Raw genomic sequence first — 15,621 nt, forward strand, 5'->3', positions numbered from 1 at the left:
AGGGCAAATAATTCTTACTTCAACTGTAGTTCAAAAGTTTTAGGAAATGGGTTTCAGAAAATCATGCTTTTTTCAGTAAATATTCAGCTTTGAATCACTGGCATAAATAGCATTTTAAACCTATTCTTAATTAAAATGATTTTCATTTATATTATTTCTAAACCAAAAAAAATGTATAAAATATGACAAAAATTGCGAAAAATGACTTACAGATTTTATTGTATTTATTTACAAAAAAATACCCATTTAGCTTTGTTTATTTTATTTCTATTTCAGTTTTAGCTTTAATTTCTGTTTACTTTCAATGTGTTTTGTTAAGTTGAAAAATTATTAGTTTTTTTTTTTACATTTTTAAGATATGTTTTTCTATATTTCCATTTTACTTGTAATTTTTATAATACATTGTGTATTGTGCTGTCATTGTTTCTTAAACTATTTATTCATTCATTCATTTTCTTTTTGGTTTAGTCCCTTTATTAATCTGGGGTTGCCAGAGCGGAATGAATCGCCAATTTATCCAGCACATGTTTTAAGCAGCGGATGGCCTTCCAGCTGTAACCCATCTCTGGGAAACATGCATACAGTCATTCACACTCATACACTAGGCCTATTTAGCCTGCCCAATTCACATGTACCGCATGTCTTTGGACTGTGGGGGAAACCCTAACGCAGGGAGAACATGCAAACTCCACACAGAAACGCCAACTGACTCAGCCGAGGCTCAAACCAGCAACCTTTTTGCTGTCAGGTGACAGTGCTACCTACTGCGCCACTGTGTCGCCTTAAACTATTTTTTATTGTTTTATTGTTATTTTTGGATTTGAAAATTTGTGAAAATTAAATCACATTAAACAACTAAACGGAACTTCATCTCAGAAAACTGGGCTGTCATTTTCAATTTACTAGAACTTCTATGTTAAGCAACTTTAATAGAATCTACATTGTAAAAGCGCTATAAAAATAAAGATTGTAGTTTTAATAATTTATCGTGTACTGTACTGTGCTGTCATTGTTTTTGTATACTATGTTAGTTTGAATTTTTTTATTTCAAATTTGGTTTTAATTCAGTTTTAGTTTTACACCTCCATTTGGGAAATTTAATCCAAGTTTTAATTATTTCACCTATAAGGATACATTTTCAGACTCATTAAGTTTTGATAAAATATTTTATTTCATTTTGCATTTTATTTCTTGTTCACATTTTTAATTATTGTTGTCCTTTTTTATTTTAATCGAAAGTTGTAGTAAGTACAAATTCCCCATGTCCACTTCATTCATTCATTTATTTATTTTCCTTGGGCTTAGTCCCTTTATTCATCAGGGGTCGCCACAGTGGAATGAACCGCTAACTTATCAAGCATATGTTTCACGCATGAACTTCCAGCTGCAACCCAGTTCTGGGAAACACCCATACACTCTCACATACACTAAAGCCAATTTAGCTTATTCAATTCACTTTTAGCGCATGTCCTTGGACTGTGAGGGAAAACAGAGCACTTGGAGGAAACCCGTGCGAACACAGGGAGAACTTGCAAACTCCACACAGAAATGCCAACTGACCCAGCCAGGACTCAAATCAGTGACCTACTTGCGGTGAGGCGATAGTGTAATCAACTCCACTCAAATGAAAATATATTGTGAAGTAAAGTCTACCCATCAATCCACAGAAGATTTTTTCATCTCACTCTGTGGCCATAACAGCTTAAAAAGAACTTTATCGGATTTGATGTCCGAATTAAGCTCATTTTAAACCACCCAGACATATTTATGGACATTAGTGTGTGAGTAACTGTTACGCTAGTACAAATGTTGTGGAGGCTTCAGCCAAGGACATTAAGTAATAACACTAGAACATTCTCTATGGCTGAGTAATGGCCTGGAGCCAATCCAGCATTTCGCTCGGTCCACAGGGCTTCAACCATCCAATGGCCTTCATGTTTTTGTCAATGGACCCATGATGGGGTGCTGGGATCACCTTTGCTTTGGTTTCCATCTCTGTGTGAGCCATTTGTTAGGTGTCATTTAAATGTTAAATGGGAGAGGCAGAGCATTCAGCAGCTCCTTCACAAGCCCAGAGCAGCACATTAACACTTTTAAAGGCTCCTCCTCCACACTGACCCAGGTCATGTTCAGGCAAGACAGCTTTCGGGAGATTCCAACAGTTTTGATGTTTGTGCTCCTATGTGTTGTGTTTTTTCTTTAGACTTAAAGCTCACACAAAAGAGCAAGGGCTTATGTTGCAAAATCTTACATTTCACTTAAAAAATTGTCTTGTTGTTGCGGAACGGCAAACCTTTATTGGAATAATAGAGGAGAAAATACATAGTGTGTGTGTTTAATAAAGTGCTTTCAATTAATTAAAGAAAAAAACTAATTTAGAGATTTGTATAATTAGGTTTAAATATTAAAATCCAAAAATTTTTAAATTATATGTAAATAATTACAAATAAGCAAAAAATGCTCAAAATAGAGTGTATGGGTTAATAGGTTGTTTAAATGAATAATATACATGCACGTATATACATTTTTATTAGTGTACTTGTATACTATAACAACAAAATATTACACTACCTGACAAAAGTCTTGTCTTCTATCCCAGTTGTAAGAACAACAAATAATTACTTGTCTTGTAGTTGATCATTTGGAAAAGTGGTAGAAGGTAGATGCAGAAAGTAGATTTTTCAGATGAATCATCTGTTGAACTGCATCACGATCATCACAAATACTGCAGAAGACCTATTGGAATCCGCATGGACCCAAGATTCTTACAGAAATCAGTCAAGTTTGATGAGAGAAAAATCATGGTTTGGAGTTAAATTCAGTTTGGAGGTGTGGAAAAGATCTGCAGAGTGGATGGCAACATTAACAGCCTGAGGTATTACAAACCACAAGAGAGGGTAAATTCTTCAGCAGGAGAGAACTTCTCATACTTCAGCTTCCACATCAAAGTTCCTGAAAGCAAAGAAGGTTAAGGTGCTCCAGGATTGGCCAGCACAGTCACCAGACATGAACATATTGAGCATGGGGTAAGATGAAAGATAAGGCACTGAAGATGAATCCGAAGAATCTTGATGAACTCTGGGAGTCCTGCATGAACGCTTTCTTGGCCATTCCAAATGACTTTATTAATACGTGATTTGAGTCACTGCAGAGATGGATGCAGTCCTCCAAGCTCATGGGAGTCATATACAATATTCATTCTTTTACCACCGCACCATGACATTATATTCTATCCTGAACATCATTTCTGTTCAGACCTTACTGTCTTAATTAAATAATTAAAAATCAAAGCATGATCATATTTTATTTTGGTCAAATAAGCAGAAATTTTAACACCTTTGCCTTTCATATAAATCACTTCTGAAACCAAATGATCAACTAGAAGTGAAGTTATTATTTGTTGTTCCTAAAACTTGGATAGGCGACAATACATTTGTCAGGTAGTGTAAATATATATATATATATATATATATATATATATATATATATATATATATATATATATATATATATATATATATATACATTTATTCATTTTGACTTTTTTTCAAATACAAAGCATATTTTCTTAGATGCTTTGTTTTAGTTAATTTAATTTAGAGTATTATAATATAATATGAAGTATTTTAAAATAGTTTTTGCATTATAGTCGCTTTGGTGCATTTCTCCCAACACTATTTACATTTGCACAACAGTTAGTTCATGCATTTCTCAAAGCAATTAGTTCATTTGTGCACATCATAATAGCAGTTTCTTATCCTTCCAATAAACTGCAGATGCTTTTTGACATGCATCAATTGCTTTCATACAACTCTCTGCTGTTTTATATTATTTTAATTTGCTTATGTCATGTCAGTCAAAATTAATTGATGCTGAATAGTCATTTTATATAAAACTAATAGTCCTCATTTCATTACTGGAGTCATTACATGCAAAAATGTTGAACTAGATGTCAAAATCTGTCAAATGTAAATTTTATTTTTTTTAAAAAGTAAAAAAAATAAATAAATAAAATTCCTGAAGATGTCTTCTAAATTGAACAATTTGATGAATGATTTAGAGACCTACACTATGTATGTTGTAGGTTCAGTTCTATTGTTTCCAGTTGTGCACAGCTCTACCCAAAGGAAATTTATGTTTGTTGTAAATAGGGGTGTGTTTATTCTTCTGCACAATGCTGTGACTAAATTAGTATTGCAAAATGCAAATGCAGTAAAATGTGAAACTTACATATTCAGTGTCTTGTACTCAAATCCCTCATTAAATGCAGGTATGTCTTAACTTTACTGTAGTTTTCAAATGGCTGTGCCAATAGTATATAGTCCTGTCTTGAGCATTTTCAGCAAGTGTCACCAAAATCTGACTTTATTGCATTGGAAAAAAACTTAGTGTAAACTGTGAAACCATGAAAACATGACAAAGCCATTTGACTATCTTGTTCATAAACAATGCTGTCAGGACTTTTCATCTTACACTGACACTTTGACTGACATCAATACTTGCTTTTGAGGAATGAGTTATCCATTTTGAGCAAGTGACGGATGGATGAGATGGGTGGATGGATAGATATTAACACCAAGGAGATTAGACATTAAAGATTTTGAGATAGAGAAGTAGACAGACAGACAGACAGACAGACAGACAGACAGACAGACAGACAGATAGACAGACAGACAGACAGACAGACAGACAGACAGACAGACAGACAGACAGACAGACAGACAGATAGATAGATAGATAGATAGATAGATAGATAGATAGATAGATAGATAGATAGATAGATAGAGAGACAGACAGACAGACAGACAGACAGACAGACAGATAGATAGATAGATAGATAGATAGATAGATAGATAGATAGATAGATAGATAGATAGATAGAGAGACAGACAGACAGACAGACAGACAGACAGACAGATAGATAGATAGATAGATAGACAGACAGAGAGACAGATAGAGAGATAGAGAGATAGATAGATAGATAGATAGATAGATAGATAGATAGATAGATAGATAGATAGATAGATAGATAGATAGATAGATAGATAGATAGATAGATAGACAGACAGAGACAGATAGATAGATAGATAGATAGATAGACAGACAGACAGACAGATAGATAGATAGATAGACAGACAGACAGACAGACAGACAGACAGATAGATAGATAGACAGACAGAGAGACAGATAGACAGACAGACAGACAGACAGATAGACAGACAGACAGACAGACAGACAGACAGATAGATAGATAGACAGAGACGGACAGAGACAGACAGACAGACAGACAGACAGACAGATAGATAGATAGATAGATGAATAGATGGATAGATAGATAGATAGATAGATAGATAAATAGATAGATAGATAGATAGATAGACCAAGGATATTAGAGATAGTAGATGGACGGATTGATGGATAAATCTTAACGCAGATGAGATGATAGATAGATAGATAGATAGATAGATAGATAGATAGATAGATAGATAGATAGATAGATAGATAGATAGATAGATAGATATATGGATATATGGATAGACAGATGGTCAGACGGAGGGACGGAAAAACGAATAGACAGACAGAAATGTAGATAGATAAATAGATAGACAGACCAAGGATATTAGAGATAGATCAAAGAGATTAAAGATAGACAGATAATATAATATAATATAATATAATATAATATAATATAATATAATATAATATAATATAATATGAACAAGATAGTTGTCAACAAGCTACTAACTATGATTTGAACATGATGTGTATCAAATCAAATGTCCTGAGCTCAATGTCAGCAGGCTGTGTGTGGTTTGATGCTCCAGTGATCAAGGCCCATTTCAGTGGCGTTTTCAGCTCTGGCTGCAGATAGCAAGGTCAGCAGATGTATTATAAAGCAGGTGCGCCCACACACACTTGCACACAAACACACACACACACACACAGAACTCCAAACACTGCCACATTGATTTTTTTTCCAGAGGGTAATAACATCATCCTGGTATTGTGAGGAGTAATTTAAACTTAATATGGGTAATTACTCTCCAATAGCTGATAGTTCATTTAAAGCTTGACATAATGCTGTTTGCGTGCAGGAGAATGAAGGATAAAGAATGGCAGGGAAATGGATTAAGCGCTGATGGGCCACACAGTTAGTCAGGCAGCTGTCTTCATTACAGACTATGGGACTAAACCCTAAGCACCCCCTAAGGACGGAGCTTCAGAGAAAATCTATAGCCAAATGCATCATCAGAGAGACAAACAAACGCTTATCGCCAACACTACTGCTACATGTGCTGCGACCTGCTCCGAAAAGGAGATTCTGCTTGTTGTTTAAACAGATGAAGTAAAGGAAACGCACCTGGATCCCTCCTCCCTAAAGAGCCATTCAAAACGGCAGATGTGTTTGGTGTAAATAGAAGGATTTTTTTTTTAGGATGTGTGGGTGCTTCCAACAACATCAACAAAAAAAGTGGAATCATACATACAAGATGCTATGCAAATCATACTAATAGAAGTTAAAAATGTAAACATTTTGATAGAAAACTTTTCAAATGTGTTTTAAAAAAAAAAGTTATGGCCAAATTAAGAATTCATTCACCCCAGAGTGGATGAAAATATGCCCAACAGCACATAAGGGTTAACGTAAGTTGCAAACAGTGTATATGGGCTGAATGTAAATTAAATGTAGACATTAAATTGGAAATTAAATGTTGTAATGTTCAACTAAATTTCTTTGTTTAAATTCAGCCCCAGCTGATCTCACGAGAAAACATAAGTATTTTACGTTTTGCCAGTTAATTCAGTCGTACGAAATTGTACGATTTTAAAAAGGAGGCTTGGCACCTAACCCCACCCCTAAACGCAACCGTCACTGGGGGATGAGGAAATCATACTAAATTGTACAAATTAGATCGTACGAATTCTTACGAATTATCCACTAAATCAAAAAGTTACAAATTGCCGTGAGATTGTGTTGATCAGCCCATAGAAATTGTTTGCAACCACTTACCTTAAAAATTTAGTAAATCCAATGATTCATTTTTTAGTGCATGTAACATACTTTGTTTTCAAGATTGTTCTCTGTTAATTTGCAAGAAATGCTCTTTACACAAATAGAACATTCCCCATACCCTTCAGGTAAGATGGACCTTTTTAGGTTCTCAGTCACAAAAAACCTCCCAGAAAGATTTTATGAAGGTTCCTTTTTGTTTACCAGAAAAGTATACCCAAAGAACGCTCTCAAAATGTTCCAATTTGGTTCCCTAAAAATAAGAAAACAGGAACCAAATGGTACCTTCTGGGAAATGTTCTGTTGCCTGGGTTCAAAGGAAATCACACAGCCACTCTTTTTTCTCTCACAGCGTATCATTGTTCTCTACCACTAATCAAACAAGGTCACACATCTCCAGTTTGGAGGGCAGCTCGGCTCTGTCTTCCGCAGGGAATCGTGTGCCCTGTTCTCCAGAGAAAGAGGACACGGAGACAATGTCACAGCAGAAAACAGCCACAACCATCGCTCCTCCAGGGCTTTACAGTAACGGCCAAAGTCACACAAGGTGAGTCGTCAAAGGCAGACGCACGAGGTGAAGCCCTCAACCATCTGGACAACAAGATGCAGCTCCACACACTGCCATGTTCTACATATGTTTATTTAAATCACAGGAAGTGGCTTTCACTTTTGTAAACTTCGAAGTCTGAATATGCATGCACAGAGGCCACTGCTTCATATTACTGTAACGGATTTCTGCATCATGTTTACAGACGGCTCAAGTTCATAGGAAATTACAGCAAAGAAACAGTCTGATTGACGTCGGAACTTTTTTGAGCTTCGTTTGTTTAGTCTACAAATGCGCATTATATGACTTGTGAGAGTGGTTCTGATTTAGCTATATGAAACAAGATATACTGTATGCATAATGAACTAAACTCCAAAAATAACTTCAAACCAAGTTCAAACTACTTATTTGAAATTATTAGAGTTGAAAACACAATTCTTACATTGTTTCTTAAAACAACTTTGTTCAACCAAAGACTATATAATATACAGTCAAGACGTGTCACTCGTAAAGTTTTGAACGGGTAAAATTGTGACGGTCAATATGACGAATGAAGCACTGCCTTTTAGTACAAGAGCCAATCATTCAATTCAATTTATCTTTATTTCTATAGCACTTTTACAGTGAAGATTGTGTAAAAAGCAGCATAATATAGAAGTTCTAGCAAACTGAAAATGTTAGTCCAGTTTTCAGTTTGGTTCAGTTCAGTTTGGTTTAATTTTCACTTTCAAAAGTCCAAAATACTGAAGGGCAAATCCATCGATGTGCAGCTCCACTACTTACAAACCAAGCAAGCCAGTGGCGAGAAACAAACTTCACCAATTGACAAAAGTGTAGAGAGAAAAAAAAACTCAAGAGAAACCAGGCTCAGTTGGGCAAGTACAGTTTTCTGGCCAAACTTCATGTGCATTACTGCAGTCTAGGCACCAGAGGCTGGAGAATGCAGGATGTGGAGAAAGAAGAGACGTGGAGAAGCTGCAGGTGCGACGGCTGTTCAGGCTGGCCACAAGATTGATGCACAGACTCGTCTGTCACTGGAGTTTTTCAGGACTCAGTCCTATGCTCTCCACTTCTTTATGACTGCTCCAGAATCTGCTCAGGATATGGCCTGGTCAAGGATTATGGAGACCTCTAGAAGTCCTCTATGGTTGGAATCATCTCCTCTGAGGTCTCAAAAGATCTCAAGAAAAGTTATCATTGATCGCTATAGATCGATGATTCTCCAGGAAAGGGGCTTGGTTTCAACAGATCTTGTGTGATTCGAACATTTATAAATAAACTAAATGCAGCGATGCCCAAACTTTTTCTTATGAAGGGCCATAAACCTTGATTGGGCAGAAGGCAAATATAGTTTCCATGTGTAATTTCCTTATTTATTTAAAATGATTTAAAAATGTCTAGACTACATTGCTTTATATGAACTTATACAGTATTTTTAACATTTTACAACGAACTTATTACACTAAATATCTAATTTTTGCCTTGATTTGCTCGTCGATGTCTTCTGCATAGTCCGTCGAGATCGTACGAAAGGTCCGTCATTTAAATTTTTTAAAATCTGATTCATTTACAACATTTAATTTAAGGATTTAATTTCAGTTTGCTTTTTTTGTAGCTCAGCAACAAAACAAACAAATTAAAACTGCAAGCAGCAATAAAAGGGACCTTGCACTATCAAAAAAGGTTACGTCAAATTAGAATTAATGATCTCGGTGTTAAAAGCATTTGCCCCAACCCTCTCCATCATTCTCACTCTCATCTCAGTTGGGGTGGTGAACCAAATCAAAGGTTACAACGGGCCAACTTTGGCCTGCAGGCCCAACTTTGAGCATCTCTGATCTAAAAAAACAGTCGTTGTTTAATATTATTGGAGATTCCTAATATGAAATGTAAGCTTGGCATGCAATTTTAGAGAATTTGTTGTTTCCCCATTTAAACAAAATGCCCGAGAGGCGTTTCAAAGACGGCCGCTGAGTGAAATGACTAGCCTTAAAGGGACTCTGCTTCAATCCACTTCAGTTTATAAAAAAAATGTTATCGATTCTTTTTGAGACAACATGAAGAAATTGTGCACAACCCAGCATTTTTACAGTGTAGGTCAAAATAAGACAAACCTTCAGCATCTTTCATCGCTGCGATGCAGTTAGCTAGTCTGACACTGGAGGTAAAAATGCAAGATATTTTTTCTTTCGTATTACATACAGATGTTTCACCGGATAAAATCTGCATAACGTTGCCAAGAGCAATTATTAGTTTTATGCAGTCCTTCTGAGCTGAATTAATTAATTACAAGTAACAAGTCAGGTGTGAACTGTCCAATCACATCAAAACAAACTGCTTTCACGCTTGAAAGAGAATGAGATTTTCTTAAATACTTTAATGAGGTGTTAACAAAATAAGTGGTACAGTTTATTATTCCAGTCAGTTGATAGTGTTTTTCAGTGTGCATATTAATACACAAAACATACAGAGAGAAGAAAAAAACAGGTCCAATTCAGCCCCCCGATGCTTCTTTAAAGCATATTAGCACATCATTTTCTTTTTTCTGGGAATGCATCGAGGGCCTTAAGCGATTTGATCATTTCTAACGCCGGGTTGCTAACGAGATCCTCGCAGCTCCAAACCGGTGTGAACATCTGTGAAATAGTAAGCGAGTTGAAGCGTGCATGGAGTGGAATGAGAGAGGGTGATGCTGCATACGAGTAGCCTGTTTAATGTCATCATTTGGTCATTATGGTCAAAGGTCCTTTCAGTTTAGTCCACAAACAAAAAACACGTCCAGACATGATGTTTAAAAAAACGCATCACCCCAAAAACCGGGCGCCGTGTGGAGTAAACACAAACCTCATCATGCATCTGATCAGGCTTGAAATCCCCAAAAGGGCTGAAAGAAGCCACTTTTCGGTGACTGTATCGAAAAACAATGCTCACCGATGCTCAGTTTGTTCAATGCAAAAATACATCAACGGAATATCATAACCAGAAAGGCAATATATAACATTTAACACAAGAAAAAGAGCAAGAAATCAAACAAGAAAGCGAGAAATAGTTTATACATGCTGCAGTTAGAGTAGTAACATGCGTTTACCTCGTCTGTTTGGAGATCGCCAAGAGGAACACTCATTTTAGTGTCTTATTTTGGTCCTGCATTGAAGAAAGCTGTTGTGTTTTCACCTCTCTATACAGAAAATGTCTCCTCCATTCACAGTTGTAAGTATCTACAACAGTGTTCAATAATGTTCCCTGCTCCAATCAATCTTCAATCTAAAACGAGGAAACAAGTCCAACCGTCTTAAAACAACTTCTGGAAAACTCTGATTCAACACATTGTGCACATTCTATATAGATGACAGTACTCTTAAATAAAAAATATAGTAATAAAACAAAGTGTTCTCATCCTTACGCTACAGAAAACAGATAATCAGAAACTTTCTTCAAGAATATCCCATGTGGTATAGAGTTTTAAAATGGCTTACTATATATGCTCAAAGGATTCTCTTTCATATTTACAAAATAAAATGCATATCTTTAGCATTGGGAGGTCCTGCGTACCATCACAGTCATTCTTTTTTCCTTTAGTTTGCAGAGTCCGGAAAGCTAAAACTGTTGGTCGAAGCCACTAACAAATGTCCTTTCATCAGTGCTGCTGATTAACATGATACAAAAATAATTGAGAAAAAAATAGACACTTAAGGACTAGTGGTTACAAATGGCAGAAAGTGAAAGACATTTGGCAAAGTTACTGTTTCATCTGGTCCCAACAAAGCAAAGTCAGGTTCTTGTTGTTTCCTTTCGTGTGATTGTTTGCGACCATGCAAATAAAGGCAGCGATGATATGCGTGTAACAGAGGGATAAAGCGACCGTTCACACACACTCCTCCGCAGACATCAGCAGAGGGTTGATGTACTCGAAGCCTTCAAACTCAGACTGGTCGATCTTCTTTACAGCATCACTGGGGGAAAGGCAAACACATAATCAATCAGTCTTAACCCTTTAACAGGCATCGTAACTGTCTGCTTGACCTTTGGTCCACTGACTTTCATTCAAATAAAAACCTCAAAATCAGCTTAGAGTGGTGGTAGGAACAAAATTTCAATAAAAAATTCTTAGTGTGAAATTTAAAGAGGCCAAACAATGTTGATATCTGAAAGCAATTTTTTGATTTCTCCACTAAAGTTCCTATAGACACATCTCTTGGTGCTGATTGGCTGCAAGTCTGTTTTGGGACTTGGTCACTTTTGCATGTAAAGTCGAAATACTCTCACTGACGCCTCTGCATGAGTTAATTTTTTATGTGACCATTACTTAGAATGCATCACTTCAACTTTTCCATGGCAATGCCACAACACCAGATTTATGTATATCCCATTTTATGTATATTCTGCAAATATTGACAAACATCCTAATTTTATTGAGAAATATCTGATATGCCAATACTAAAATATGTGTAAGGACATGGACTAATTTAAATGTCTAAGACATAAACTGAATGCAAGTTGTCTGAAAACACCAACAATATTAAATTTATGACATTATTATCCAGCAGCTGATCATGTGACGCACTGACTATTAATCACACCATTGTGATCGTGCGCATCAAAGAGTTAACCACTATTCTCAAAAAGAGACAGGCTATAAAATATCTTGCAGAATGTTTATGTGTAAGCACACAGACTTTATTATTCAAAAACCTTAATAAAGATCATATTGATGTGGGATCAGAGCTGCTGGATTTAAAACATGGTAATTCATCATCTTCACCCAAATTACATGAAAGTAACTTACTGTTTAACTGAGAAATGAACAGAGTGAAAGTTATTGCACGATGAGTCCAAAATTTTCGCCTGTAATTTTTGCACATTAAAAAATAAATTCAACCTCACGTTGTGTCTATCCTGTTGACAGACTGCCTCTGAAACTTTCGTCCGTTATAAAAAGAAATTTAATCGGGTTTGATTTTTTAATTTTTCACGTCCAAAAAGACGTTTTGAGAGGCGTTTTGACAGTTCAGAGCCACCATACAAGCAAAAGGCAAAACACAAAATCCCCTTAATTGAGCCACAGATAACTTTATGACAAACACAGTGCATGATATAAGACAAAACATGTCAAAGAGTTGAAAACCCATATGTCAGAATCAGTGACTAGTTCACTTCTAACCTGCTGCTGTTTGGGCTGTGTGTGTCTCTGTGTATGTGTCGATACATTTGACGTACTGCCCATAGACATTATAATAGAAAAGACACCTCATGTTTTTTTTCGGTTCGTTGCTCCAATGTCAATGTGGCCGCCATTTATTCTAATGTCTATGGTACTGCAAGTCTCCGTTCAGTTTATGTGAAGCATCACAAGCAATGTATCAAAATTCCACTGATTTTCTGAAATAAGTGTTGCATTTACATTCCTCTTTCTTATTCTACTTCAGAAAAGAGAGGAGAATAAAGTATCGCTGCTTGAATTGACTCCGAAATGTTTTGCATTTTTTTACTGAATGGATTAACACGCATCGGACTCAGTATGAAAGCATTGTATTTGTCCGTCTTACACACGAGACGTGGACTGTTTTGGACTTCAGTGTGCAAAGACCTTAAACCTTTTAGTAACATTAACAGTGTGACACACATCTTCAGATAATGTGTAACATGATTATCATAGACTATTATAAACATTAGCGTGAAGTTTTACAAACCAATAAATGTTATGTTTTGCTAGCACTTGGGTAAATTAAGGCTGAACATTATATCGTAAAGCATCGATATCGCAATGTGTGTATCTGCAATAGTCACATACCAGGATTAGATTATTTTTAAGATTAAACTATAAGGATATTACTACATTTTATTGTTATTAAAACTGTTTATACAATAATAAGCATGTTGTTTTACATTTGATTGTTCGATTTCTGTACATGAATACTCTTAGACTTAACAAAAAATCATAAAGTACCGTTTATCCATTTGCTTTTGCTTGTAATTTTTAATAATTTATGCAGATCCACTGCATTGAATCATCCCAGTCAATCTACATTTCCAAATAGAGCTAATAAATTAATCTGGTAAAATTATATTCATATCACAATATAAAATAAAATATCACAATGTCAGATTTTTCCAGTATCATGCAGCCCTAATTTAAATGACTGAAACCTAAAATTAATGTCATTTTTCTGAAAACACCAACAATGTTACATTTATGATATTATTATTCAGCAGCTAATTATGTGACACATTGATCATTTTAATCACACCAGTGTGATCGTGCGCATCAAAGAGTTAGCCACTATTTTCAAACAGAGACAGGCTTTAAAATATCTTCCAGGAAAACTGGGTTATGTGGAAATGAGTGAATCGAGTCTGTAATGTGTCATCATACATCGTAAAAAGCAATATTCCTGATGAAAGCTGCATTGCTGTGGTGAAGATGTGAAGTAGATCAATGGCGTCTGAGCCTGTGATTCAGAAAGCAAGAGGCGTGACAGTGACAGATGTACATGAACAGACACTCACTCATCGTCAGGCGTGAGCTGAATGGGCTCGTTGGTGAACTGGGCATCAAAGTTATCCAGACCAAACTCGCCCGAGATGTTAGGTTTGAACGGTGGAACTACTTGCTTCTGCTCCATCTGAAATACAGGTAACATGAGTCAAATAATGACTGAAATATATTCATCATAATGAGGTTACTACTTCTTAAAGTTAATTAACCATTAACTATAAAGAACAGATGTTTCAGTAAAGGAAGCAAGAATTCTACATGTACATTCCAATGTGTCTGAGCCAAAAATGCCGTATATTTTAACCATGATTTACTAAAGACAATCATGATAAGATCATTCAGTGTAGCAATAGTTTATACACCTAAAAATTATTAAAAGGTTCAGCCCAAAAATACTACTTTAGATACCTCATCCTTTGTAATTATCCTTCCAGCCACTATATTTTACCCTTTTGTCAGTGGGTTTTTAATTCAATACAAATGTACTACATTTAAATATTCTTTTATATATGTAACAAATATATGTTCACTTATTCCTTTATGTAATACACGAGAAACAACAACATTAAGCATTTTCATTTTGTCTGTTTATGCTAAAATAACACACAAATTTGTCAATTGTGTTTGACATAAATCTTTTTGAAGAATAAAAATGAGTGATAATAATTCTCTGATATTTTTTATTTTGTTACTTTGAGCAAAAACTTAATACTGAGTTTTTTAGGGCTGCTCTTCCCAGCTCTTACTCTGTCCTTTCTGTAAGGTCAGGATGAGCTCCCCCTGCAGGCCACCACAAACACCGCAGTCTGTCTGAGAGCAAAGTGTAATCTGATCGTTCAAACTGTCTGACCGCTACAGCTGTCTGTGTGTGTGTTGCCCAGACAAAACAGGGACAAGAGGTCACTGTTTGTCTGAGTCTCATCTGCTGGTTTGACATCATTTAAACCTGCCTCACATGATACAGTTCACAGTCTCAACCCTAAGAGCAGAAAAATCAATAACATGACACCTTATCACCTTCATTGTATCACTGCCCTTACACGCGATCATAATACAACCACAATAAAATAAAACACTCAGACTTTTATACATTCTACAGATTCAGATATAGTATACCAATATGTATTAGTACGGAAACTCGACAGAAATCAAAAAAAGAATTATAAACCGCTTGAGGATTTGCTGGAAATAATATCCATTGGTTAAAGTAAAACACTAATATTGGTTTAATTCTAAAAAGGTCTGAAAAAAGTCTCAATTTCAACTTATTTTGTCTCTATAATAAACATTTTCATTTGTTGTGATTGAAATGCAGGGTTGTTATCCTATACATTATTGATCTCTTGATTTTTTACAGTTAAAACATTGGTATTGTGTTGTAAAATAACTTAATCTAAAAACATGCAATTTTTGTTATTTAATGCTAAAAAAGTATTTTAAATTTGATAAAAATCTGTGCAAAATAAACAAAAAATGTAATCTGGAGGATTTTAAACGCTAATGCTGTCTAAACTAATGCTCAAGACACAAAAAACTCAAAAAAGTACTCCAGGGTGTCTTAAAACC

General features: G+C 35.5%; 1 protein-coding gene across 1 annotated transcript in view; it reads right to left on the reverse strand.

Moving 5' to 3' along the window:
* Positions 1 to 9,916: 9,916 nt before the first annotated feature.
* Positions 9,917 to 15,621, reverse strand: part of prkci (protein kinase C, iota) — a 36,606-nt gene continuing 30,901 nt past the window's right edge. Inside the window, 2 exon segments of the mRNA NM_131855.2 lie at positions 9,917 to 11,512; positions 14,067 to 14,182. Coding sequence (NP_571930.2) covers positions 11,425 to 11,512; positions 14,067 to 14,182 — 204 coding nt within the window. The 3' untranslated portion in view covers positions 9,917 to 11,424.

The sequence above is a fragment of the Danio rerio genome, chromosome 2 (genome assembly GCF_049306965.1).
Source record: "Danio rerio strain Tuebingen ecotype United States chromosome 2, GRCz12tu, whole genome shotgun sequence".
NCBI lineage: Eukaryota > Metazoa > Chordata > Actinopteri > Cypriniformes > Danionidae > Danio > Danio rerio.